The 25,192-nt window shown below is 43.0% G+C and overlaps 1 protein-coding gene across 5 annotated transcripts in view; it reads right to left on the minus strand.

Annotated features, from left to right (window-relative positions):
- Positions 1 to 25,192, minus strand: part of LOC125761263 (collagen alpha chain CG42342-like) — an 83,085-nt gene that overhangs the window by 37,430 nt on the left and 20,463 nt on the right. For all 5 annotated transcript variants that reach the window (XM_049422230.1, XM_049422232.1, XM_049422229.1 and 2 more), the window contains exons 2-4: positions 6,359 to 6,438; positions 2,890 to 2,925; positions 2,381 to 2,416 (exon numbers count right to left, since the gene is read on the minus strand). In XM_049422230.1, coding sequence (XP_049278187.1) covers positions 2,381 to 2,416; positions 2,890 to 2,925; positions 6,359 to 6,438 — 152 coding nt within the window. The remainder of the gene's footprint in view (positions 1 to 2,380; positions 2,417 to 2,889; positions 2,926 to 6,358; positions 6,439 to 25,192) is intronic.

Below are 25,192 nucleotides of genomic sequence, written 5' to 3' on the forward strand. Positions count from 1 at the left end.
TTTCCTGAATTAGTATTGAGTATTTAAGAAGCTGATTCGGAATCTGGATTGATAGTGGATTTTTATTTTGTTTTGGTTTATTTTTTATTTTATTATTATTATGTTTATTTATTATGTATACTTTGATTATTTTTTTATAATCTCGAATCGGGTAAATAATCACCTGATTTTTTGTTTGTATTCATCTAGAATAGATAGGCCATAGTGCTTGAATAGTTAGTATAAACAAGATATTTAAATAAACACTCACGACTTTTGCAAACGTTTAGCATTTTTTTTTGTCCACACGTTGAACACATTGCACAACGTGGTGGAAATCTAAAATTCTACCAGGTGAATAATAACCATTTCAGAATTTACGATAAATAACAGGTAACAAATAACTGACGTGAAACCATTTCGACGCAATAACTCATCAAATTCAGCCAACCCCCCCTAAACGAATTGGACGACTTGAAATGGGCTTCGAGAAAGAGAAACTACGACTAATAGCCGTTGGCCCCCAAAATGACCACCAAACTGGTTGAGGCTAGTTTCAGGACGGAAATTTGCATCAAACTTGCTCCAGCTGCCAGCGAGTCACCGTGCACGAGAGCCGATACAAGAAACGACCGAAATAAATCTCGCTCAGGCATAGATTCAATTACTTGGGTTCTGCCGTTACCGAGAGACACTGAAGAGGCTCAAAGCTATATACATTAGGCTGTTTGCGAATAGGAGGAAAAAAAAGTGCATCAACCTACATGCAACTGACCATCCGTCAGGATCGCTTTTGAACCTTTGGTCCTGTGCGTACATAAACCGTCTGTCACTAGGTTCCCGTAGTACGATATGGACGATATGGAGTCCAGAGCTCCAGCTGTGGCTTTTCACGCTGTTCGTGCCATTGGCGTTGGGCAGAACCGTACGGCTTCAGGAACTTTGTGTTCCTGTACCTAGCCAGCGAGCGAGTGATTGAAATTGAGACTGATTGCCCGATTCGATTGACTTCGTGGTGAGCGATTGATTGGGATGGCTTTGTCCGTAAGGACATCGTTCACCTAACCAGTAAGTGCATCGAACCATTCGTTGTGCCACCGCAATAGCAGGAATGAGAACGGGACGGAAGTAAGATATTGGTAACATGCCGGGTTTGTTTGACTTTTTCTCGCACCAGCATAATTCCTTACCCCGGACAAATAGTGGAGTGCCATCGGAAAGCAGTATGCTTTTGCGTGTCGGATTCCATCGCCGGGTGCAAGTAATTTACGATTGCAGTAGTTGTAATTTCCCCGTGAGACATGGGTTTCGTAATCTTGACCATAATAGCACGTGGCACGTCTGCAACCAGGAGCTTCCGAAGGCCGACCGTCAAATGGCCGCCAGCGATTTGGTCCGATATTGTAATAAATTGCTCTCCCAACTACCCTACTCATACATATCTTACGCAGCCGCACTTGGAAGCAGCACACGATAACAATTATTCCTTGTTTACTTATGCGTCATTGAAGATCCGATCGATGCACTGTTGACTTTCGTGCAAGGGCTAATCGAGAACGATACCAATCCAGTTCCCTATGCGGACATTGAAGCGAACGGTGTTCGCGTTCTGTTTTGATGGGCCGGTCGTATGTTTGTAACGTTCAACCCGCATTTCTCGGCACATTATCTGATCTAGATCCATAAGCGTTTAGTTACCACCACCACCGCAACAAAACTCGTTTTTCGTTGCAGCTTTCCGAATTTTTCAAACGCGGTTCACACTGAGTTTTGTTGTTTTAAGCATTAGTTTCAACAAACGAAAACCGAAGAATTTCTTTTTGGTGAAATCGTTCCCGACTAAACGGACCGGGATTGCTGCATTAGCAGCAGACCGCCAACGTGTGTGTACCGTCGTTGATCGATCCGTTCGATCGAGCGCGATCGGGATGGAGTGATTGTTTTGAAATCATTCACCATAACAATAAATAAACCATTCGAATTCGGGCGCGTGAAACCGCTCAAGGTAAACATCGTGTCGTGGGAACGCGGAACTAGCAGCTCTAGCAAATTTAGGGCATTCCTAGCTGGAGGCAACGATGGATCTGCACGTGTCAATCCCGAACAATTCTATACTTTTTTCTTTCGTTTTTTGAAAATTAACATTCACTAAACAAAAGTAGATGTATTGCGACCAGATTCGACTCGATCGCTTGTGCTGTGTACATAAATTCGTAAATGCATGAATAATATTAATGAAGACAAAGCAGTTTCGTTGAATGTAAATAAATTTTAAAAAAATATTATAAATTATGTGAAGACGCATACTCGTAACATACTCAACTAAATATTTACAATATCCATAATGCAAAAGCCAGTAAATTGAAATTATACTAATATCTCATATCAATGAATGTCTTACCATAAGTCCTCGATCTCCTTTCGGCCCACGGATTCCCTGCAGTGCAGATAATGGGAGATGCATCGATATTGATGTGCATGCAATGTGTTGACCATAGTTGAAAAATAGCGTGCAAATGTAGAAAAAAAGAGCAACAAAGATGAATAAAAATGAAATCCTATTAAATTTCCGATGTTTCACTCGAGCATAATGCACTTGGCTTCAGAATCTAGCAATAACAATGCTGGCAAGGTATGGAACAAACTCAGGTGGAAAAGTATTAAATTATAGCATAAATTAAAGTAATTTTTCATGCTTCTCTTCCGGGAACATGAGCAACCGTTAAAGCATAATGCGCTATTGTACTTTTACTAGGAGTGCAAACAAAAGATAAATCATAATATTGAGGTACAGTGGTGACTCCTACTGGTCAAGCAATTATAATATGTGATTTCAGTGAAATTAATTTGCCTGCATTTTCCTTGTTCCCAAATTTCTGCATCGCAAAAGTGACGCGCGTACACACTTACCGGTAGTCCGTTTTTACCGGGAGGACCGGTGGGTCCCTGCAAGAGAAAGAAAGAAAGAAAAAGAGAAGAGCGGAATTGATTAATTTGCTTGTTTAACATACAGCATTAAAGTGTTGCGCTTGTTACTTTTCCGACTTTCGATAATAAAACGCACATGAAAAGGATACACCACATGGGGCCCCAGATTGCTCACACACGCGCAACGGATGTTAATCGTTAAAGCGACGGGCCCACACTCAACACGTTACAGGCACTGACACTAATAAAGGTGATCAAACCGGACAATCCATCAAACGGGTGGAACGGTCTAGCCCGAAGGTGAAATAATTGGCTATAAAACAATAAATAATCGAAACAGCTTTCCGTGCTGGACGGGTTGAGATTGATAGTTGAAACAATAACACAGTGAAACGAGATAGTTTCTGATCGATACTATGAATGTTTTTGGTTGAAATTAGCTTTTATTTATTTACGAATGGCAGTTGGATGGAATCGACTATAAAAATGGTTTTTATTTGAGTTTCAATTTCCTCGCGTTGGACGAATTTAAATATTTAACAAGTTAAAAATGCACTCAGGACGACTCACAGAGGTTTAGGTGGGATTGGACAAGGAGAGATGAAATGTGTTGCATAGAGCTTACCAAAATTGAATGGATTGATAACAGTTGAGCTTTCTTTCAAATTTCAAAAATCCTCTCTTTCCTTCGAAATTCCACACGAAATTCCAATCCACCAAACACTGTAACCATGTATCAAAATGCAAAGTAATCGATACAATCCAATTTATCATCCCAACAATACAACACTCTTTGCTAATGCAAATTGTAACTTTAGCACGATCGTCGAACTGTCGTTCATGTATGGTACGATGAATTAGCCACACTTTATGAACCATTGAAGCTCTTTCGGTTTGTCGTTGTGTTTTTCGTTTCATCTACGTCGAACCGCAATTCAAACAAGCTGAGCACAGGATTATTGCTCGGCAGGCTGTTGCATGTTGCTGCATGGCGCTACATTCGCCCAATGCCTATGGCTGTTGCTCGTACCGTGCGATTCAATTCCTAATCCACTGACACCTTTCGACACACTAGCAACAAGAAAAGAATACTGCTGCCCCCTCCGAAATGCAATCATTTAGCTTTATGATTCATGCACACTGGCTACTAACGGTCGAGGATAATCGTGCTGGTTCAGCGTCGAAAAGTGTATGTCCAGATTCATTCGACTTAGTGATGCATGGTTCACTGGCTGCCAGTAAATAGCTCCATGATGATGTGCCCGCTCGCACACGAATCGTACAGCCAGCGAACAACGAACGAGTGTGGCCACCACACACACACACAGGGATGAGGAGGTTTGCAGGCGATCTGAATTTCCTCCGGCTCTCCGGATCGGGTTACGGTTGAGCTGGCTAATAAAAGTTTCAACATCCGCTTCCGGATTCATCCTTCGACACGTCTTGTCTCCGTTGTGGTTTTTGCGCTTCGCTCAGCAGAAAGATCCGGCCATAACCTTTTCATGAGTTGAAATGTCTTGCCAGGTTCGTTGGTTTCGAACGGTTGCAGGAGTGTGCTGTCAGGATCATCCGGAGGTACGACATGGTCAGAGCTCTCAACTACGACTAGAGTTTTCCATCGATGGCCAATGGATTTGCGGTAAGGCAGTGCAGATAAAGGAACCACAGTGTGCTACCCAATATCCCTCCCCAGTACCACGATGGAACTCAGAACATTCGGGTGGTGAAAGACGCTACTCAACGGCAGTAGCTAGAATTGGAATAGCTTTGAAAAACATTCAACCGATGCATATTACTTGTGAAGCAAAAGTGCTCATCGCAAACACTTTTATGCCACCGAGCGACGCCGCAAGACAGTACGGCATCTACCCCAGGTTTTGGCCACACTGGAACTGGAGATTTGATGAGTTTTTCCAGAGTGCATAATAAAAGCATCCCGCAAAACGAACACCTACACCCGGTTGGAAACCGCCAAACATCTTAAGCCCGTTGCAGTATCTCATTCTAAGCTATCTTACTCGAGGGTTCCTAACTTTTGCTCCACAACAACCCAGACAGCAACAACAACAACAACAACAAAAAACACCGACAGCGTCGTGTGTCAGCGGCATGCACTGCGAGAAATGCTGAAAAGTTTCGCAACTTGTTTAACAGATGATAGAATTACAAAAGTTTTGTTTGGCTTTTTTGCGGGCCAAAGTCTTGGGGTGGACGAAACAGGTGGAACGTATCCGTTGGCGACTGGAAGCATCTCAGCTTTTTGATTGTAATATTCACTATCGCATCCGAAACGTGAGGATGAGCAAAAAGGGAAAACAACAACGGATGCAAGTTTGCATAAATACCATTGCACTGGAAATGTGCATCCACAGCGATGGTAAAGGTTGAAGCTATTTGTGAAACTTTCCCCAGTCACACACACACACACATTGGCCATCACGAAGGTGCGATAGACGGTACGGTAAGGGTTGGATAGTTTCGGAATTGTAATTGATGGGTTCTAGCAGAGTGGAAGGAGCAACAAACCGCACACTCACATGCATTGAAGGTGCAAATAGTTTCTGTAAACATTCCGTCTGAGAGAACGAAGATGTTTCCTCTATGTAATCAAATACAGTAACGTATTATTTATTGAAAGTTGCTTTTAAAAACCTTGAAACATTGGCTAACAATAACTTTGGAGAACTCTAAAAATATTGCTAAAAAATTAGAATGAAACTAGATACCATACCAAATATTTAGTACTGGTCTTTCCAGTTGCACATTACCTACTTACTTATCAAATTATTATTAATATCATCCGGTTCAGGCACACAATTTATAATATTATCTAGATTTCAAAAAAGCTGAATTGGAGATTAAATAGCTCCACGGGAACTCCACAATAAACAATCAAACATAATGCTGCAAACCCCCATTGCATCGGTGACATTTTGTGCGTAGGAAGCGATAGAAAGATATTTTTTATTGACTTTCCACTTCACCGTGACGTTGCGCGAGGTCACTCTAATCGTGCCCGCGTGGTCGGTTACCAAGTTTGGAAAGTGTCCGGGTGGAGGTTAAAATAACAAACGACCGTGTAATTTACTATAATTAATTACTCGAGGCGGTTCACATGCGCACCCGCAGGCGTGAAGATAAGACCAAGACCTGCTGCTGTTTCAGCTGCACCACAAAAGACAAATTGTTCTACGCTTTTGTTCGTGATGTGACGGGGTGTGAGGAGGAAATTTCCTGTCCCCGTGATCATCCACATCCGTCAGTCAACTTCTCTGGGCTTCTGAAAATCTCCTCCACCCCCAGCTGGACATGCTGTGAAAAGTGGTTTTTTGATCTTGACGAATGCTTGGGTCTACGGTAATGCGCCGAGAGCGAATAATGCGAAGGATACGAAAGTTTGAGGTTTGAAACGGAGTCCGAAAAACATATGCCACCGGTGAGCTGAACTTACCTCAACGCCCGGATCGCCGGGGTCTCCTTTTTTACCACGCTTCCCTCTTTTGCCGGGTGGCCCAGGTGGTCCGGGAGGTCCTGCAATGAGACAGAAGAAAAAGATTCGAAAGATGAGAAAGTGTATGATTATCTCCTTTTTTCTGTAATTTAGTTTAATAAGTGGTCATTTCTTCGGTGTGATAGCTTTGGATTGATAGAGCAGCTCGTACTGAGCGGCGCGCAAGTTTGACCCGAATCTCCAAGTTCCGGACTAGAAAATTGGAACTTTTCCGCGTGAGGCAGTATGCCAGATGAGAGCCAAGAAAAGTGCCTTAATTTGATTAAATTACCATCAACATCATCGTCGCCGGCGGTGTGCAAAGCTTTCCTTGACGTAGTGCGTTCACGCTACGGGTAGATAGGATAAAAGGGATGTGCCTTATTAAAAGCAGCAACTTGCCATTCCATCCACGCCCGAACACACAACCAGTTTCGGTTGGTTGTCCTGCCTGTGCCGCCGAGTCGTGCGTCAATGAGGACGGAAGAAGATTTTAATTTAATTTCGCTAAATCACTAGAGACGTTTCCGAAACAACACGGTTGGGCCGTAAATGCCTGCAGGAGTTTTGGAGGCTCGAAGTGAAGAAACGTTTTGGAGTTTCTGGGGCTTTTTTTCATCTAGTTATTGCCTTTGGTTCACTCCTTCACACAATCTCTATCGTTCTTTGTCTTTCTCGCTGTTCCGTTGGGCCACTGCTTGCCCATCTTATCCTATTAGATGTTTTAAATAAGAGTGGAGTTTATAAAGTGCGTTAGGTAAAGTTTAATTCCCAATGAGGAGTGTTGAAGTGACTTGAAGGTACTAAAGGAAAGAACTTAGGAATCGCACCAAATGGTACATTTTTAACCATCAACTCATAACGTTGATGGAGTGGTTACCACCATTGATAGCCACTAAGGCACCATTGTCATCTATTATTCGTCTCTTTAGTTTGTAACGGTGCACTGCATAGTTACCTTCTTCGCTGCTACATATAGCGAAAAGAACCGAACCGAACGATTGCCTTTATTTCCCGGCCGGTTCATATCGCGCATCTGCAGCATCTGTGGTGCACCCCTGAGCTGGGCGCGGCAAAATTCGCTTGTTTTTGTTTGTGCAACCGTAAAAACTTTGACTCTCTTCCTTTTCAATGCTGCTTCTCCTTCGGGAGGTAATGGACACAAATAATGCCGCACGTTGACGGTGGGTGGAAAAAAAAGTTTTGCCCCGTACAATTTTGTTTCGACGTGAACAAAGTACGCTCCACCGGATGCGGTTTGAGGGTGAATTCATGGTGATTGCAAAACAAAAAAAAACAACGAAAAACAAAACGCAAAACTTTTCTTCCAACACCTTTCACGTGCACGTTACCTGTGCCCCAAAAGGGAAGAACCAACGTCTGGAACGGAACGCAAAACGGAACGTGTGGAACACCGATGGACCAAAACTTTCCCCACAGATGTCGACCGAATTTGTTGATTGTGCACCATTAGTGGAACGGTTTTTGCGATAAGCATTTTTCATCTGCCCGCATCGAAGTCGAAAAGAGGGTGGAGAATGTGTGTGTGTCTGTTTTTTTTTACTCTGGCCACTGGAATCCCGATGTGCGATGTCAAACTGCAAGGACGGATAAATTACGGTTAAGCGAGCCCTAGCGTGAAGATGATGACACCAAGGGATTGCGTGAAGCGGAACGCTACTTTGACAGTGGAATGCTTTCAAAGTTTAGTACAACGGTGCAGCATTTGGTGCTGGAAATTGACGTTCTTTCGTGGTGGTACAAAATCTTGTAGCATTGTAATCAGGCAACAATAAGAAAATCGCTGTGGTAAGTTTGGTGGTAAACATGTTTTTAACATGATGTAGCATAAAGATACCTAGCTGAAATTCCAATAATTCCTAAAAGTAGATTGTATTTCAATTTAGATTGAAATTTATGGCGCAATGTGGTCCTTTTGATCCTTCGAAAATTACATTTACATCCAAAAATACGATTTACTGCAAACGATTTTAACAGATCGTTTGAAATCAGCTAACAGTCGCTTGAATTTTGCTATTTACACAATCCATTTCAAACATCCTTTTTGCTCCCATCCAACGCTTGGAAATGGTGAAAAGCTCCCTGCAATTTTTCCCTAGCATTGGCCTTTCCATTAGGGCTCATAAATAATTTTGTAATAATTCTAGCAATTGCCAAAAATCGGCCAAAGGCCGAGAAACATCATTTACTGCGAGAGAAAATGGCCACGGAATGCGAAGCAAAGAAAACACATTTTGCGTAACATCATTATTTCACCGACACAATGGCGCATTCCACCGGTCGCATCTGATCCCTTGCTGAGAATTTTATATCGCTCTTGGTTGCTATTTTTTTTTGTTCGTTCTTCATTCTTTTACGTGGTGGTTTTTGTGTTGATGTTGTTGTGGTGTGAGGCTCACGCAACCGGGTCGAGCCTTCCGGGATGGATAAGCGTAACAGCAGTTGCGTGGCGTTTCGTACGGCAATAAATTATCGTAAGGCTGAAAACGGGCAGACAAACAACGAAAAACTGTCGATAAAAATTCGGCCAATAAAGTATCGCTTCACGCGCCCTACGGACGCATTCCACCTACGGCATCTACGGGGAGGCTGCCCTATAAGCGACGATGAATCTTGCTTTATATGGTGATGCCTTATGCGAGACGAAGGACGATAAAAAAAGACTTTACCTAAAATTTGATCCTATCCTTACTGCACCAGGACCGCTACTAGCAGTGAAATAGAGTGAAGACAGCAAAAAAAAAAAACGACAACCACCCCACATTTTCCATTTGGGGATAAAATCGTAAAGATTCAAATGGAGACACAATCGACCGAGCGACAAAAGATCTTTCTCGCGTGCTGCCCATTGACGGAAATTGGTTCTACGCTATTTTGCCATCTGATCGACCCAATTCCTGGGTCCAGCAATATGATTTTTGTGGGTGCAATAAACGAGTGGCTTTTTTCCCCCATTTTCCCACAACATGGAAATGATGAAAAATCGTCTCACATCAATCTGCTTTCAGTTTTTTCGCCGCCCGATTCTAGGTGCCCGAAAGCAATATTTTGGCCGTTTGCTATTAGTTTTGTATGTTTTCTTTTAAACAAGAGCAATGCGATACGAAAACTCCATGAACAGGTGAATGATTGGCGTACCGGTTCATGTTGAGCGGCATTTTATGTTGAAGGTTCATAAACACTGAAAAATGATTCACCCTAGAACACGGTTCGCGCCCGGTTTGCGTTGGGATCACAAGGACGAAGGATGTAATGCCTGCGCAACAAATGTCTTTTTGTGAGGTGAGCTTTTAAGAGCTTAAAAATAAAAGGTACATTTCAGAGTGCACAAAGTTTGTGGGAAGAAAACATCATTTAAAACCATTCTTCTTAGTTCGCCCGATTACGTCCTAAGCAAACATCGAGAACCATGTTGGAGGTTGGGCAATGTTTGCTGAACATAAATCAAATACACATTTTTGAGAATGTAACGTAGATATTATGAGCGATTTGAAGAAGACAGCTGCATGCAAAATACATTTAACATTTTATATTACTTCTTCACCTTGCAGAGCACACCCCAGAAACGTTCAATGAATACCTCCTTATGATTATAATTTAAATAAAAAGGCAATCATATTACGCTTCGGCTTTCCTTCTTTTAACCGGAAGGATGTAACCTAGATCCATATTTCTGATGCCGCACATAGTGTTCTTTAAACGTGTCGTACACCCGTAAAATAGAAATCTTCCGTAGGCTACCATATTTCGCGGAGCAGCTCCAAAGAATCTTCAAGATTCAATCAACTTCCTCACAGCGTTCCAAGGCTTTTGGGCTGGCTTTATGTTTCTTTTTTCCCCATTTCTTCCAAAAACCTCCCGCTGGCTGTGACTTTGTTCCAAACACTGCTTTACAACACGAAAAAGCTGGAGAGGTTAAACGCGACCTTCACATACAGACGCTTAACAATACGAATACGGGTAAGCGCCCCACCGCCGAGTACCACCTAGTGAGGCTCATCGGTAGAAACGAAGTGTATTAAGTAAATCATTCCGCATCGGATTCCATTCCTTCACGCTGGTATCTGGCGGGAAATGAGGCAAAAAATCGCACCCGCAGTAGGGCAAAATGGCAACCATGGGCAACAAGGCGAAACATGCTACACCGCACATTGCCAGACGACAGCCGAAATGTAGATTTATTTGATTGAGATTATGCAGATGTCGAAAGATACATCCTGCTCGGATGGTTTCACCACCGCCACACTTTATGGAGCGATCGCTCTTTGCCCTGGTAGAAGAACTAGAATGATCGAGGAGATTTTGAAGACAGAAAATTGGTTCCTATTTGGTACGCTCCATTGCCCGTCTTGAGTCATGCCGAGGTTTAGGGAAACTTCCCGAACAAATGAAGTAGGCAAAACGATGAATAGTATCTACAGCACAGCCAAACATCAGATTTTGATGTGGCGTTCTACTCACCCTCAACAATACGCTCCCTATTGCGGATGCTTAATATGGCCCATTGATCGTTACGATTTGATCAATCGGAAGCGTGTAATAATAGTTCACCGGAACGAATGTGCACCCACATTTTGTTGTGGAATCGAAAGCTCATAAATATTCTGCTGTAATAATAATCAGACTTCCTTCCTCGTGCGTACTGTAGATCACCCTGCGTAGGTTGGTTGAATACCGTCACTTCCATACCCAAGAGTGGCGCGTATTGCTGTGCGCTATATAAGCAAAGCATAGTGTTGCCCTGGAACGACATCGTTTGGTGCTTATGTGGTGTGCAATTGACACTTGTGAAACCATCGCCCATCACCGCCATCTCGCGACGCCGATCTGTGACAGTTCACTTCCGCCGAACGGAATTCTGTTATAATTTCTAATGAGTCTCTAGTGCTGGCGGTTTTACGACCAAAACCATCAGTCAGAATGGTTGCCAGCAAAAAAAGGGGCAGCAAATAAACAAGCGCGCTGGGAAAGCCGTCCATAAAAACCGTGAAGCACTCAGACAGACACTCCCCTATACCGTGGGTGAGTACTGCTCGCGAGTCGCTACAGTGCGGTGGGTGGAGGTTTATATCTTCGCCAAAAGCTGTCGTATTTTCTTTTGCCTCATTTCAGGTTTAAGGGTGACATCGTTAGCGAGAAAATGAGTGGAAAATGAAACACACTCGTGTCGGTAAGATAATCATTCAAAAGGTCCTTCCTGCTCCTTCTGGGGAACAAGGAAGGGCCCAAAAAGGACAATAGTGTTTTGAAATGGGGGAAATTCCACCCTAAAGGAACAGTTAAGATAACTCAAGGACTAATGATGACGCTCTATTGTTTTCGTGGTGTAAGGATGCTATCGTTGGAGAAACGTACAATAACATTCCCATGCTCGTGCGTTCAAGGAGCACCACCAAAGTGGCGTCCCATTTAAAGCTCATAAATCTACCCCTCGGAAGCACCTCGATAATGGGTTTATATTTATCTTTAGAGCTCACTTGTATATGATAAGGTGCTAGCACTAGCTTCACAGATGTATGGAGAGTCGTTGGAGAATAGTACGCAATTTCCGAAAGCGCCATAAAAGACAGCTTCCGAAACTTCCGCCTAAATCGCACGCGAATACAGAATATAAAATCCTTTTACTACGCCTCATCGCAGCATCTTTTCAGAACTTTTTTTTAGATAAAAATAAACCATACCTCTCGACAAACGCAACTCATATTCACCTAACCACTAACCAACATTGGTTGGCGGTGGAGTGAAAGTTTTTCACAACTAAAACTCGAATGCCGACTTTCGTTGCGGAATGTCGCAGCGTACCCGTAGGTCCGTTACATTCGGTAGTGTTCTGTTCTGTTTCGGGGAAGGCAACGTTAACCCTTTGGCATTATGGAATCCGAAGCATGTTTGTAATTATCTGCTAAGTAATAAAATATTTCTTCATTCAGCAATTCGACCACCACCACCAGCAGCAGCAGAAGCGGTGTAGTGACAGTATCGACCGTAGAGTAAGTAGCATCGGGCGACTGTTTGTCGCGCCCGACCGATGTTGTCGCCGGTGTAATCGTTGTCGTCACCGGTTGGTGACCGTTAAGACTGGTGTAGTCAACTCCCGGGGAGTATCCCTTGAGCTCGGAACGCGTATATGCCCCACACTATACACCCGGTATTCGCGCGGTATTAATAAACACCAGACAGATCGGTATGTTTCACCAGTACGAGCGAGTGTTGTCTTCTGAGTTTTGTCGTTTGTGGCCAACGTCAAACCTGCACCAGACTACGCGAAATGGTGCTCCTTTCACTGCTCCAAAGAAACCGGCGCACCGAAGAAGGAAAGGAATAATGCTCGGCTGCGTAATCTCTCCGGGGATCAATTAACGATTATCAGGACAATTAGATTTACAGCACATTCTACGTTAGCGCGTGGTCGTTTCGCTCGATCGGTCGGGATCATGGCGACCGAAACACAGCGCCAAACGTGTACCGGGGTGAGCGTGTTGCTAAATGTGGAAAACTCCACCAAACAGCTAAAACCGCAGCAACCTTCTGCAGCACAAACAGAGCTGCTCCAGCCACTGTGGCTGAAGTCGGTGCCTTTACACAGCACGGCAAACACGGTGTAACTCGAAAAGAGCGAACTAATTTAACCGCTTTATCCTCATCAGCGAAATATTGTTTGTTACTTTCGTTCTTGAAAGTTTCTTACGCTTTTCGCTCCTATCGTTCCCTAAGGCTTTAATCAAAATCAGCACATTGTGATGAAGGAAAACATGGACAAAATAAGGGAAGCAAAAATCAAGAGTTTCATAAAAAGCAAAACATTACATCGAATTTTAAATATTTATACCAAATTATCAGACACGAAGTGGTGCAAAATTTACATAAAATTGATTAAAACCATTTTTTCCTTATCAAATTGAGTACAATTTTAGCAAAGGCGATCTAATACAGAGAAAAAAGTTTCCAACTGTTTTGTCCCAACAAACCAACAACATTGCGTCACTGTAGCAAACTCAAGAAAAAGCAAAACCAAGAAACAAACGCTTACCCATTTCCTTTCTTACACTAGGATCAAGGGATCGGTCTTTCGCTACAAAAAAATGAACGCAAAAAAGAGCAAAAGCAAGTGAAATCCGTTGATCTGAATCGGTTAATTCAGTCGTTTTGCGCTGGATGGTAAAACTTTTTCGCTCAACGAGATTTTTGTTTTTGGGAAGGGGCCACCGCCCATCATCGGAATACAGCATTCGTATACTTTGGTGCAAACCGTTCGACGTGGCGGTTAAGATTTCCTACCAACACTCGGGAGTGTGGAAACAATCGGAATAGAGGTGAAAAATGTTGGAGTTCACTAGTAAACTTTACGGACCGATGGTCAGGGATTCCCCTTTGGAAGGAAGGAAGGAAACAGCTCGGAAAATAGGAAGGAAAACGGCAACCTAAAGGAAGAAGGGTCAAAAACACATAAATCTCTTGCCAACCACAAAATTGAACCGAACTTGGCTGACGGTGGCGAAGTGTTTGTCTTCAGCACGGACGAACCACTCGAATTATATTCTGCCACAGAACGGAACGACTTTCGTACAATTTCCAAAAAACGGGCACATTCTACTGATGGTTTGACGTTGAAATACAGAAGGTCCCAGACCAGGCAGTGGGACATGGGGAATGTTTTTCCAATACTGTTTGATTTTATTATCGGAACCATGGTTCGAAGTTGACTTCCTGCCGATCATCTTCCACTTGGTTTCCCTTGCATTCGTTGTTGCCATTCCCGGTGGGAGTTTTTTTTTCTTTGCAAAGTTGCGAGAAAAAAGGATATCCCAAAAGGAAGGGATGGTACGACTTGGTCACGACTTGAATGACACTGATTGGGGAGAAGGTTTCGCTTTTGTTGTGGCTCTCTGTCCCACCGGAGGGGGAAGGAAATAATAAATTCCGAAATATTGTCACGTTCCGGCGAGTAGTTGTCAACGAGTGTTGTCGTGTCAACTGGGTGACTTTTTTTTTTGTTTGGCCATCCCGCCCCAAAATCCACCAATCTTGGGAATGTCAGAATTTTTCTCCCCATAGTCATTCCATGTTGTGCTCCGTAGTAGAAGGTGACAAAAATACGCTTGTCTCTGGTGAGATCACACAGATTAATCGTTATTGAATTCGGCTTCAAGAAGGATGCTGTTTTGGGTTGATGGTTCGACCGATATATACAGCCATGGAAGAGGATGTCAGTCTGTCAGTAGGATCGGCTAGTAGCAAAAACCAGCACATTCCGATTCGTTTCACGTACCACGCGTTTGGAGTATTAGACTAATAATTCTTTTTACGCTTCCCTACGCGCTGTTTGGAATTCATCCCGGCATCGGCCTTCCTGCTGAAGATGTGTTAAATAGGCGCTGAAATCTCTCCATTGCACGAAGCGCGCAATAACTTCGAAACACGCGCCAGATGGGGAAAAGGGACCCCAACTTCTTGTGCTGTTTTTTTTTTGGGCACTATTTTTCACCTACCCTTATCGATCGTGTTTCCGTACGATTTTCCACACCGAAGTGCGCACCCACATGTACGTGAAGTAAATGTAAGCCCCATTTCATTTGTGGCAGTCGGCTTCTTGAGAAAACTCCTGCAGGAAATGTGAAGGAGCAGAAATTTTCTCCGATTTTCTCACACCGTTTGGCGATGTTCACCTCCACCTCGTGCATGGTGGTACCTCATCAACCTTTCTTACACGTCATGAATTGGTAATAAGTGTGACGAATCTAACTACGTGCCGCCCAAACCTGCCTCTGACAACCTGTCCGCGCGGTGCGTTACCTGCGAAGTAATATGGCGGCATAATTTATGCTTCAAGCGCATGAGTCATTAAACTTTTCCCTGACCCATCACCGTCAGCCGGCATATGCCGGATTGTCGCCGCAAGCTTTGGGCGAGGAACATTGCGGAGTCGTCTAAACTTCCCCAACCTGTGTACCGTGTCGGCATCGAACAAATGAACCATTTCGACCCACAGCGATAAGGACTAGTTCATGAAAGTGGGAACGCTGATAGGACGGAATGGAGTGAGTACGTGAATGAACTGTACAAAAACTGTTTTTACTATCCTTCAGCCAGCGGTTGATGGTTGTGTTTGTAAGTGGAGAAATTAGTTTTCAAACCCAAACGAAACTTTGCCGCTTTTGTTTCCAGGCAAGGGGCGAGTGTCTCTCTCTCTCTTTGGTATGGTTTCAATCTAATGGCCGCTTGGAAAATGTTAGCGTATGCCAATGCCATACGTAATAAGTGTGTCAACGGTGGCATAACGTACGACGGAACGATCAATGAAATTTAATACCTCAACACAATGGTTTAAGCGGATAGATCTGGAGATTGTCTGCAGCTTACAATGCTCTCGATATCACTAGGGTTAAGTTCACCTTCAAGTGGTCCGTACACTGCTCAATATTCCTGATGATCCTATATCACCTTGTACCCGTCATAAGAATGTTTTACTGTTGACTCTGCTTCACAGCTGCATTGCTCTCGCTTTCGAAACGATTATCCGTTCGCTTGATCTCCCAACGAACGGTTCTTGCGCGACACCTTTTGCTGGATAAAGATATTCACCGTCTCACACACACACACGGGTTGACGAGATTGAAATTGGATACTTTCTCGTTTTGCTGGAAGCGGTGTCGATACTGCAACCATGTAAGCGTATATCCACAACATCCCACCGGCTGGCTGACCGCAAAAGGTTACTTTGACACGGGATAAATCTACTCCGAAAAATTGCCATGAAATGAAGGTTATGCTTGCATATACATTTCCCTCCCTTTGTTCGATGGCTCACGCGAACGAGTTGATGCTGCATCTGTTTCATATTCAACAGAAATTCTCCATCACCCCCAAAAACCACAGTTGACACTTCCCAACATTCTTCACATTTTTCAACCGGTTTTTCGTGTGGGGGAAAAAAACAATGGTTTGGTGTACAATAAAAACTCACTTCCAACCATTCAAAACCCTTTCGTTGAGGAGATAACAGCTCGGAAGAAAGTCGGGAACTGTGGGGTTTGAAGCGAGGAAATATGAATTAAGAATAACAGTGTTATTTACGAGGCAGATGCGATCGCCCGTTCGGGGTAAGGGCATGTGTAGATCTGTCCTACCGTACCCACCATCCGTAAAGTGTCTCAATCGAGGACCGTGTATCAAAGGGCATTCCCAATAACCATAAAACATACCGAAAACCATTCGCCCGGCTGAGTGCTATTTTTATTAGTGTCTGTTATTTTTCTTTTCTAGCGCTGTGTTTTTTTTTCTTTTATTTGTTATATATTCATCGTTTAACACAGACCATGGCTGCACGGTATACCGGTGCGAGATCCGAGATCCAGTGCAGCCGAACCGTGTGGATCTGGAAGCGAAAAATGAGCTTCACTTCCCTAAGGGCGCAGTGGCTCTTCCGTTCGCTGGAGCTACGTTGGTTCAGGTTTCGTCCTTCGCTCTTGGTGCAGTTATTTTTAGCTAGACGCAGATCACTTCTCACTCTATGCATACGATTTTCGCTGTTTTATTATTTATGGGCGTCTTGTTGCTTGGATCCGATACCCATTCCCAGCACCATCGTCGGGTCTCCAAACTCACGCAAGGCGAGGTGGGGCAACAAAAAAGGTGAGCGAATGGATTGTGTTTGTTTTTTAATGCCTTCATCGTGCAAGCAATCTGGCAAACGGAGTATCAGCAGCTGTCTCTCACGCAGGACACCCCGGGAAGACAGGAACTCTCGCTGGTTTCAATCACGTTCCAGTGCGACCAGATGCACCGGGTTTTGCATCACTGCATCTCACCCAGGGCAACGTGGAATGGCAGGCAGACATCCCATTAACGGGCCTAGAGATGTCGAGGATGGCCGCGGATTAGGTTTTTGCCAGCTATGGATCTGGTTCAAAAAGTGGGGGGATTTTATTTTTATTACGTTCTTTACTTTGCAGAAATATTGATAAATTGCTGGCACTTAAATGGAGCGCCATGTGCATGTGTGTGAACTCGGTGTTGCTCAGGTTTTTGGCCCGAGCGGTAGAGAAGCGTGTGGGCAGCAGCAGCATATTAACATGATCTTGCGGCTAAACAAACTTCAAATCGGGGGTTTGCGTGGCAAAAACCGGTACCTTTTAAAAGGCCTGACAGAAGATCAATTTCAAGGTAAAGCAAATAAAGCATTTTAACGCGACCAGTTTGCTGGAAGGCTTGTGGATATAATATACACACACACACGGTAAAGATGGGTTCGAAGATTTATCTTCGCTTCGAAGAAGAGTTATTTTTGAATTTTATTATTCATAGAACAGGAAATCATGCTAGAAAGCAAGTAAATAATATCAAAACTTGTTTGCAAAGCATAACAATATGAAATTGTTTTAATTTATTATTTTGTGATAAAAATTGTCAATTCATCTAATTATAATATCACATTCTTGATGTTTTTAAAATTTTAGACCACAATAAATTGTTTATTCACTACAGAGTTACAAGTATTACAAAGTCTCCGGTTTTATTTAGAATTGTAGGATATTGATTTGATTTCTGTTTAAATAGAACTAGAACAGATCTGGAATAATTCGAACCGTATGGTTCTATACAAAAAGCTCAAAAAGATGCTGATTGAGGTGGGTGAGATTTAGATGAAACGAAATAATTCAAACCATTCTTTGCTCAGTCTAGGTCTTTTTGAACAGAAACCAGAACGATGTCCGAGTTGGCAGATAAAAGCGAAAAATCTACGCCAAAGCTAGATGAAATCAGAAACTCTCTCATCCTGCAGCATCCACGCATGACTTTAATGGTTTGCTACAACGTTAAACGCTTGACAGTGACAGTGACCGAAACAAATGCAAACAAAACCCCGAAGCAACCAGAAACCAGGTTATGTACCTTTCTATCCGAACGTTCACAAAACGAGTACAGCTGATGGCATGCCATGCCCGGGAAACGGACAGCAGAATAAAGACAACGAGCAATTCGATGCCTGAGTTGAGTTGTAAATAAACATGTTCGAACATTGCGAACACTATCGTCCAGCGACGGTACACATCTTCCCTGATTGCGTGTGCGCCCGAGAAAACATTCGTACGATCGTTCCGTTCAGTCCGACTTCACTTTGATGTTGTCCGCGCGCTTTGTGTGTTTAAATGTCGGTGAAACACTTTCCCACTTGCGTTGGAAGAATGCGAATGTGTGCAAACTGGGAGCCGTGTGTGCCCGGCATCGAACATCAATCTTGAAACCTCATCGATGGCTTATCCCCCCCGGCAGCCTTTATATCCTGCTGCACCACCCGAATTCACAGGATCGAATGCGTGCGTGAACGTGTCTTGAGCGTCGCGCTACCTGACAACAGCACGCGATCGCCAATGTTCCGGAACGCACACAAACCACAGCGAAATGCCAACTGTTCAACCGTTTCGAGATGTTGGGCTGGTGACTGCAGCGTACCCGTTGCTCGATACTGGCTGGAACTCCGTCAAGGATATCATGAACCTCCGTGCCCCACTAAAACCACCCAAAACCCAGTCGATGGGGATGTGGTTTTGGTGTCTGTAAAGCGCCCGTTTCCTGATCGAAACTCTACAACCACATTGCAGTCGGTTCGTTCGCCCTGCTCTGTTCCCACTGCTTTAGGGATGTAAAGCTTTTACACAAATATTGTGGCCGTCTGTGGTGTGCACTGCAGGACGAGACAAAACGCTTTACCGTACGGCGCGGGAAAGCCGAATGGACCACAACAGAGCTGCATTTTGCAACGTGGCGCTGTAGCGTCTCCATTTTGAAGTTTCACGGGGGAAGGCAGACCAGAATGCGAAACTTTTATTGCTCAATCACATAGCAACACCCGAGGGCCGGGATTCCGTTCGGCGCTCTTCTGCGGGTGGTTTGACCGATCATGGCCATGGCTTGTAAAAGAGTTTGCGAAAGGGATGGGAGTGCTTTGTGCCGTGTTCTGCCGCTCTGTACGCAGATTTCTTTTTTTTTATTCACTACAAATACACTGATAGTAGCAACAACCAGCATCCAGCATCCATTTTGCACAATTATCCACCAGCTTGAGAGTCCCGTGGCGTGCTTATGCAACCGGAAAATGTTGCAAACCATGCGCAACAGAGTGGCGCACGGCTTTCCGTAGCGAGAAACGCTCATTAACGGGGAAAAGGAATTAAAATTATTCTATAATCACACACACACCAAAACTCGCATCCGCGACACATGGCATTGGTTTCATGAGTGTCGCTGAAATATTAAAAGCCGAGCACATGTGGCAGCATAAAGTGTCGTATATACACACTTACACCATTACCAAAAAAAGAAGACACGCTGGGACGTTGGTCTACCGCTTGTGGAACTTGGTGGAAGGATTAACTTTCCTCTAAGTGATAAAATACCGATACGCGCGCATCAGCAATTCGCATTTCTCTCCTCTACGGATGGTGGATTGCTTTTGCCCTTTTTGCTTTGCTGCACACGGAAACGGTGCGGTTGTGTGGATTGGAACCGAGGACCAGCTGTGCATAGATTTAATAATAAACAAATTTCAACCTCCACCCCCCAGCTTCCTTCCGTCCGTCGTCAGGCTGGTTAGATTTATGCTCCCGACGGGTTGGCATTCACACGCGCATTTATTTATGCGACCGAGGCTCAACCATCGCCGATTCGCCGAAGGATTTTCCCACTTGGCCATGAATATTTAACGCTTCCAGCTGGGTTCCGACCGACCACACACATGTACATATGTGCATTTGCTGTAGTGATGTAGCTACCAACAAAACCAACAAAAAACTGCATTAAAGCAATTTTCGAGCCTTTTACAAGACATTTGATACCGAAAGTAAACAAGGTTGACATTAGAGCGGGGAAACGAGCGTCATCTTCACAGCGGCGAGCTCATTAATTGATGCCATCCATTACAATCCGAAGCAAATTCGAAGCCCTGTGAGATTGAACATTAAAGCGCACCTTCCTGGAACATTTCATCTTCCAACCGTAGGGTTGGGTGCACTGTTTATGGGGAACCATTTTTCCTAACCTCCTAAAATGCGATGAAATCAATCAAGCGTTGTGCGTGTCGAAGGATATTGCGAGATGCAGAAAGGAAGCCCCAATACAAACGAAAAACCACCCGTGGATTTGTGATGAGTTTGGAAGAAATGGGGAGCTCGGAAGAATAAGGGTGCCAAGGGATGGTAGTATTTATTGCACCCGCTCGTTGTTTTAACACATTCGCTTAAGAGGCGTTCGAAGCGATCTCTCATATGGTCGTGGGAGGTCCCGGAAACGTTAAAGGGTTTTGATTGGAAACTTTTCGCTCGTTTCATCTGTTTTGGGTAAAAGAGTTTGATTTGTTTCTTGCCTCGGTATGGTTAACTTTGTTTCTCCCGCAGCTTGTTCCAATGAATTCCATAGACGCGCTGGACGGATGTTTGCATTACGAATGACGATGGTCAGCATGAGAGCGTCCAAACTTTTTCCTACCCTGGGCGTATCGTTCTGCGGGAGGCCTACGGAATGATACGGTATGCACTAACGCTGGCAAACTCGCAATCCCCAAATATTTATGTGATTATTAGCCATGCCAACTTCAATATCTGCATGCTGGGTGGCGTGTAAAGATTGGATGGATTTGTTTAGCGCATCAAAAGTCTCTAGCACGAATCGCTTTTGCTGATGGCGTTGTACGATGAACGATGGAGAGCTGGAATTAATCCACTGGGCGGTAGAGTGAATTTTGGAAGGTGATCTAGTAAGATGTTTGATGATCGTTTCATGAAGTGAATTGGTTTTAGTTTCTTATTTTGTACTGTTTTCGCGTGTTAGATCAGAACGTCACTTTGAACATAGATCTAAATAGCATTGTTGTTCAATTCCTATTGCTTAATATTGCATCAAATAAATGTATTTATTGCACTGAAAAAAAATCTCGTTAATAACAATTGCCTAACAGTTTTCATACGCTTAACACGTATTTTATCATACGCTTAATACGCATTTGGTTAGGAGACCATGGTACTCTCCGGCGGCAAAAAAGGAATATTAAATTTGGATTTTTTAAAAGATCTTTTTAAATTTAAAGACAAAAATTGAATCTATTGTTATCGTTTCCTATATGGAAACATTCTATATTTTTCCTACTGCCTTTTTTCCTGCGTTGAGTTATTAAAAGTTCAAATTATTTTTAGTTTGCTTTCGATTCAATCGAGTGTTTAATGTTTTATCATGTTTAAAAAGGAAAAAAAACGTGAAGCCCTGAAAATATCCTGCCCTGAAGACGTCAAAATTCAAAGACTTTAAATATGTTTATGTTTAATGAACCGTTTTACAGTTGTACTGGTTACTAGTTTGAAAAAGAAAACATGGATTCGTAATAATGGAGCATGAAGTTTTCAGTTCTCGCTCGGAGCGCTTTGACATTGCCTTCTCTTTTGGGTTGTAACTTTTTAACGAAATGTTACATAATCTTCGGGTAAAGTTTACAATGAAGTGCTGTATTTTCCAGCTGCACCCTTGATTTTAGAAATTTGATTTCATGGAAATGTTGCATAGTAGTAAATAGTAAACAATTTTGTTCTTTAATATTGTCATCAAATCTAATTGCTTATCCCTTTCTCTAAAAGAAGATATTTTTAAAAATTCCTGATAAATCGCTTTCATCCTCAGAGGATCCCCTCTCATCATATATAAACTCGTCCTCTGTACCATAGTGATATCCATACATAAATTGTACCTCTGATTTTAAGGTTAAAATTTCGACAATAAGATATACTTTGTATGGGGCGGCCCGGTGGTGCATATGAAAAACGGCGCCCGTCCACACGGCAGGGACCGGGTTCAAATCCCATCCGGACCGTCCCCCCGTAGCATGGACTGACTATCCTGCTACGTGGTAAAATAAGTCTTGATACGGCCAGGCCGTTATAACCGAACAAAAAAAAAAAATATATACTTTGTATAATACGAAATACAGTAAAAGTTCAATTAAAATGTTTTAAGCCAAAAATCATAATTTTATTTCAAAAATATGCAGTTTAATAATTCAACCACTTAATATTTCAAAATTCAAAATGGAATATGATACATTTTATTCATGTTCTCTTTTCATATATTTTTTCCAACTAATGCATAGGCATGGCAATCCATTGCCAAAAATTACCATAAACTGAAACGAATATTAAAGCTAGACGTCCATTCCATTCCAAAATCAACTCCTAAGTGTTATTGCAAAGGTTTTTAAGGTTAGGTTTAAAAGGTTGAATGTCATTTTCTCGTAACACTAATAATGTAAAACGAATACTATAAAAACGCTTCCACGAAATGGTTCCAACGCTCCATTAAACTAACCGAAACATTAACCCAAGCGAGCCAAACTCTCCTAACTTAGAGCAACACAAAAACAAAATCAAGACTCAATGCCACATGAATTCTAATGTGTCTCCATTGAAAGCAACGACACGATGGAGTCTTTGTGCCTTTATCAAGCAGCGCCTAGTGTACGGAATGCAATTTTTGTTTTTAACAGTCAACCTGCACGCAATTCAATAAAGTTCATAGAATGTATTGCAGATTTTACATTTGCAGTTGTACAATTTCATTGGCAGTTACGTTAAAGTGAAAACATTAAGATGGTAACCGTAAATGGGTATCCCGTCCCTTTTCGTGGTTGGTAGAACCTCGGGAGCGTTCCTTAAGGGAAAAAAGCCCCTCAATCATGCAAGTAACTTTTCATTACACTGTACCAAACACTGAAACGCGGGTTCGCGCATGTACGTTAACGAGAAAATTATTTATTCAATTTCAACGTTCCGTTCTCTGTGTGGTTCTCTTTTCCCGCACACGTGCACGGTATATAAGGTGAATTGGGAATAAAACGCACTGGTGCGACTGCTCGGTGCAGTCTCGTGACATCTTCCAAGTGCAGATAGCAAGAAGGGACCGAAATCTTTGCATACTAGAGCACAATAAAGTGTGGGGAAAATGTATATTTGCATAAATAAAAAAGCGAATACTGCTAGCGGTATGCTTCGGCGCTCGTTCATCTGTAAAACTGCATCGAGATCAGAATAATTTCCTTACGCCGCTTGCACTGTAAGGTGTGCACAATGTTGCGTTTGTTCAATGCAAACATCAACAGTCCCGATTTGTTAAGATAGCAGCAGTTACAGCGCGTACAGGGAAGCGTACCAAAGAAAAAGGGTGCTAATTTGAATAAAAACATTCGACCATTCCATTGAAGAACCATTTCTACAATCGACCGACGGTACATTGGTGTTGATGTTAAACGTGGCGTTCGCAATGCAATGCACCGAACATCCGGACCAGATGTTTTAATTAAAAATTTAAATTTTCTTACTGTTTCCTCCATTCATACCAACCTCTCTTTCTTTCTTCTTCGTCGTAGATTCTCCGATTGGGTGATCGTTTTTGGCATAGAATTCTGGTTGGTGCGTGACAGTTCTCCAGCATCTCCTGCTCGGCGGACATAAATTACAAATGACGCAAAGAGTTGAACGCGTTTGCATGTGCATTTTTTGTTCCCCTCCCGTGCACGGATTCAGACGATTCGGCACGAAACGTTTAACTAATGAGATCGAACATTTCATGTTCAATTGCCGTCAAGAAGGCGTGCACCAAGGTAAAACACTTTATTGTTAGGACATTGCCAGAGTATTTATTTGCAGCATGAAACTAAAGACATGCAACCAACTCACCAGAGTGCTCGCTTTCCCACAACAGCGCGATTATTTACGATGCTTTTAATACGGCTTGTTGTTTACGATCAGTTTTACCGTAAAGAATGAATCATCAAAACGTTAAAGTTCTTCAAAACTTTTGTTTGATTTTTTTTCTGTGGTGTAAAATTTTTTCCGGATTTTTTTTTAATTCACCCAACATGCTTTCAACATCGGCCAAGATCGTAAAAAGATTGTAACATTAAATAAATCACTAAAACTAAACAAATTAAGGAAAAAATGGGAAAACATTTCAGCTCCATAAAGAAAACCCCCCCGCAAAGAAAATGCACAATCCCATTTCCATTATGAAGGAAATATGTCCCCATCATATCCTCGGGACCCAACCGAATGTTCGTCTTGGATGTGTGAAATCTGCCACCGGGAAAAACCTGCCACGAAACATGGTGCCCGAACGTGTCACGTTCACGACCATAAAACTACGACACCCGCGAGACAAGGAAATGATAAATGTGCGCCCGTGGACACAAAGTTTACGGTCCGTGGAAATGGAAAACCACGTTCTGGGCCGGGGTAGTAACGATCCACTGTGAGGTGCTCTATACGTGCCGTAACACCTCTCCACTAACAAAACCACAGAATATCTTTGGTGTTTTCGTGTATTTTCTTTTTGTTCTTCCACTAGTCGTCGTGAACCGGAAAGATTTATTTATTAATTTGTAGAAAATCGACGAAACTCATTTGTCAACTTGCATTCGGATGTGACATCGGGCGTCGTCAGCGCTATCCACGTACCTGTGATTCCTTGGTTAGTTAACTACCGTGTTACCGACCCGAGTGAACACAGATCGATCTTGACGTGGAAGAATGGGCGAAAATCTTTCGTCCGGAAATTGAATCACACCCAAAAGACGTGAAAAGGGTATACACGTCCCATGCATCGAGCGACCGAATTTTATACAACTCCCCGCTTTTTTATGGTCCACATCAGCCCAACCGTGAATAAGATAGGCGATGAAGGGATTGAGATGGAGTAGCAGCAGCAAGAGCGGCAGCAACATCAGCAGACTTAGAGAGC

The sequence above is a fragment of the Anopheles funestus genome, chromosome 2RL (assembly GCF_943734845.2).
Source record: "Anopheles funestus chromosome 2RL, idAnoFuneDA-416_04, whole genome shotgun sequence".
NCBI classification, from domain to species: domain Eukaryota; kingdom Metazoa; phylum Arthropoda; class Insecta; order Diptera; family Culicidae; genus Anopheles; species Anopheles funestus.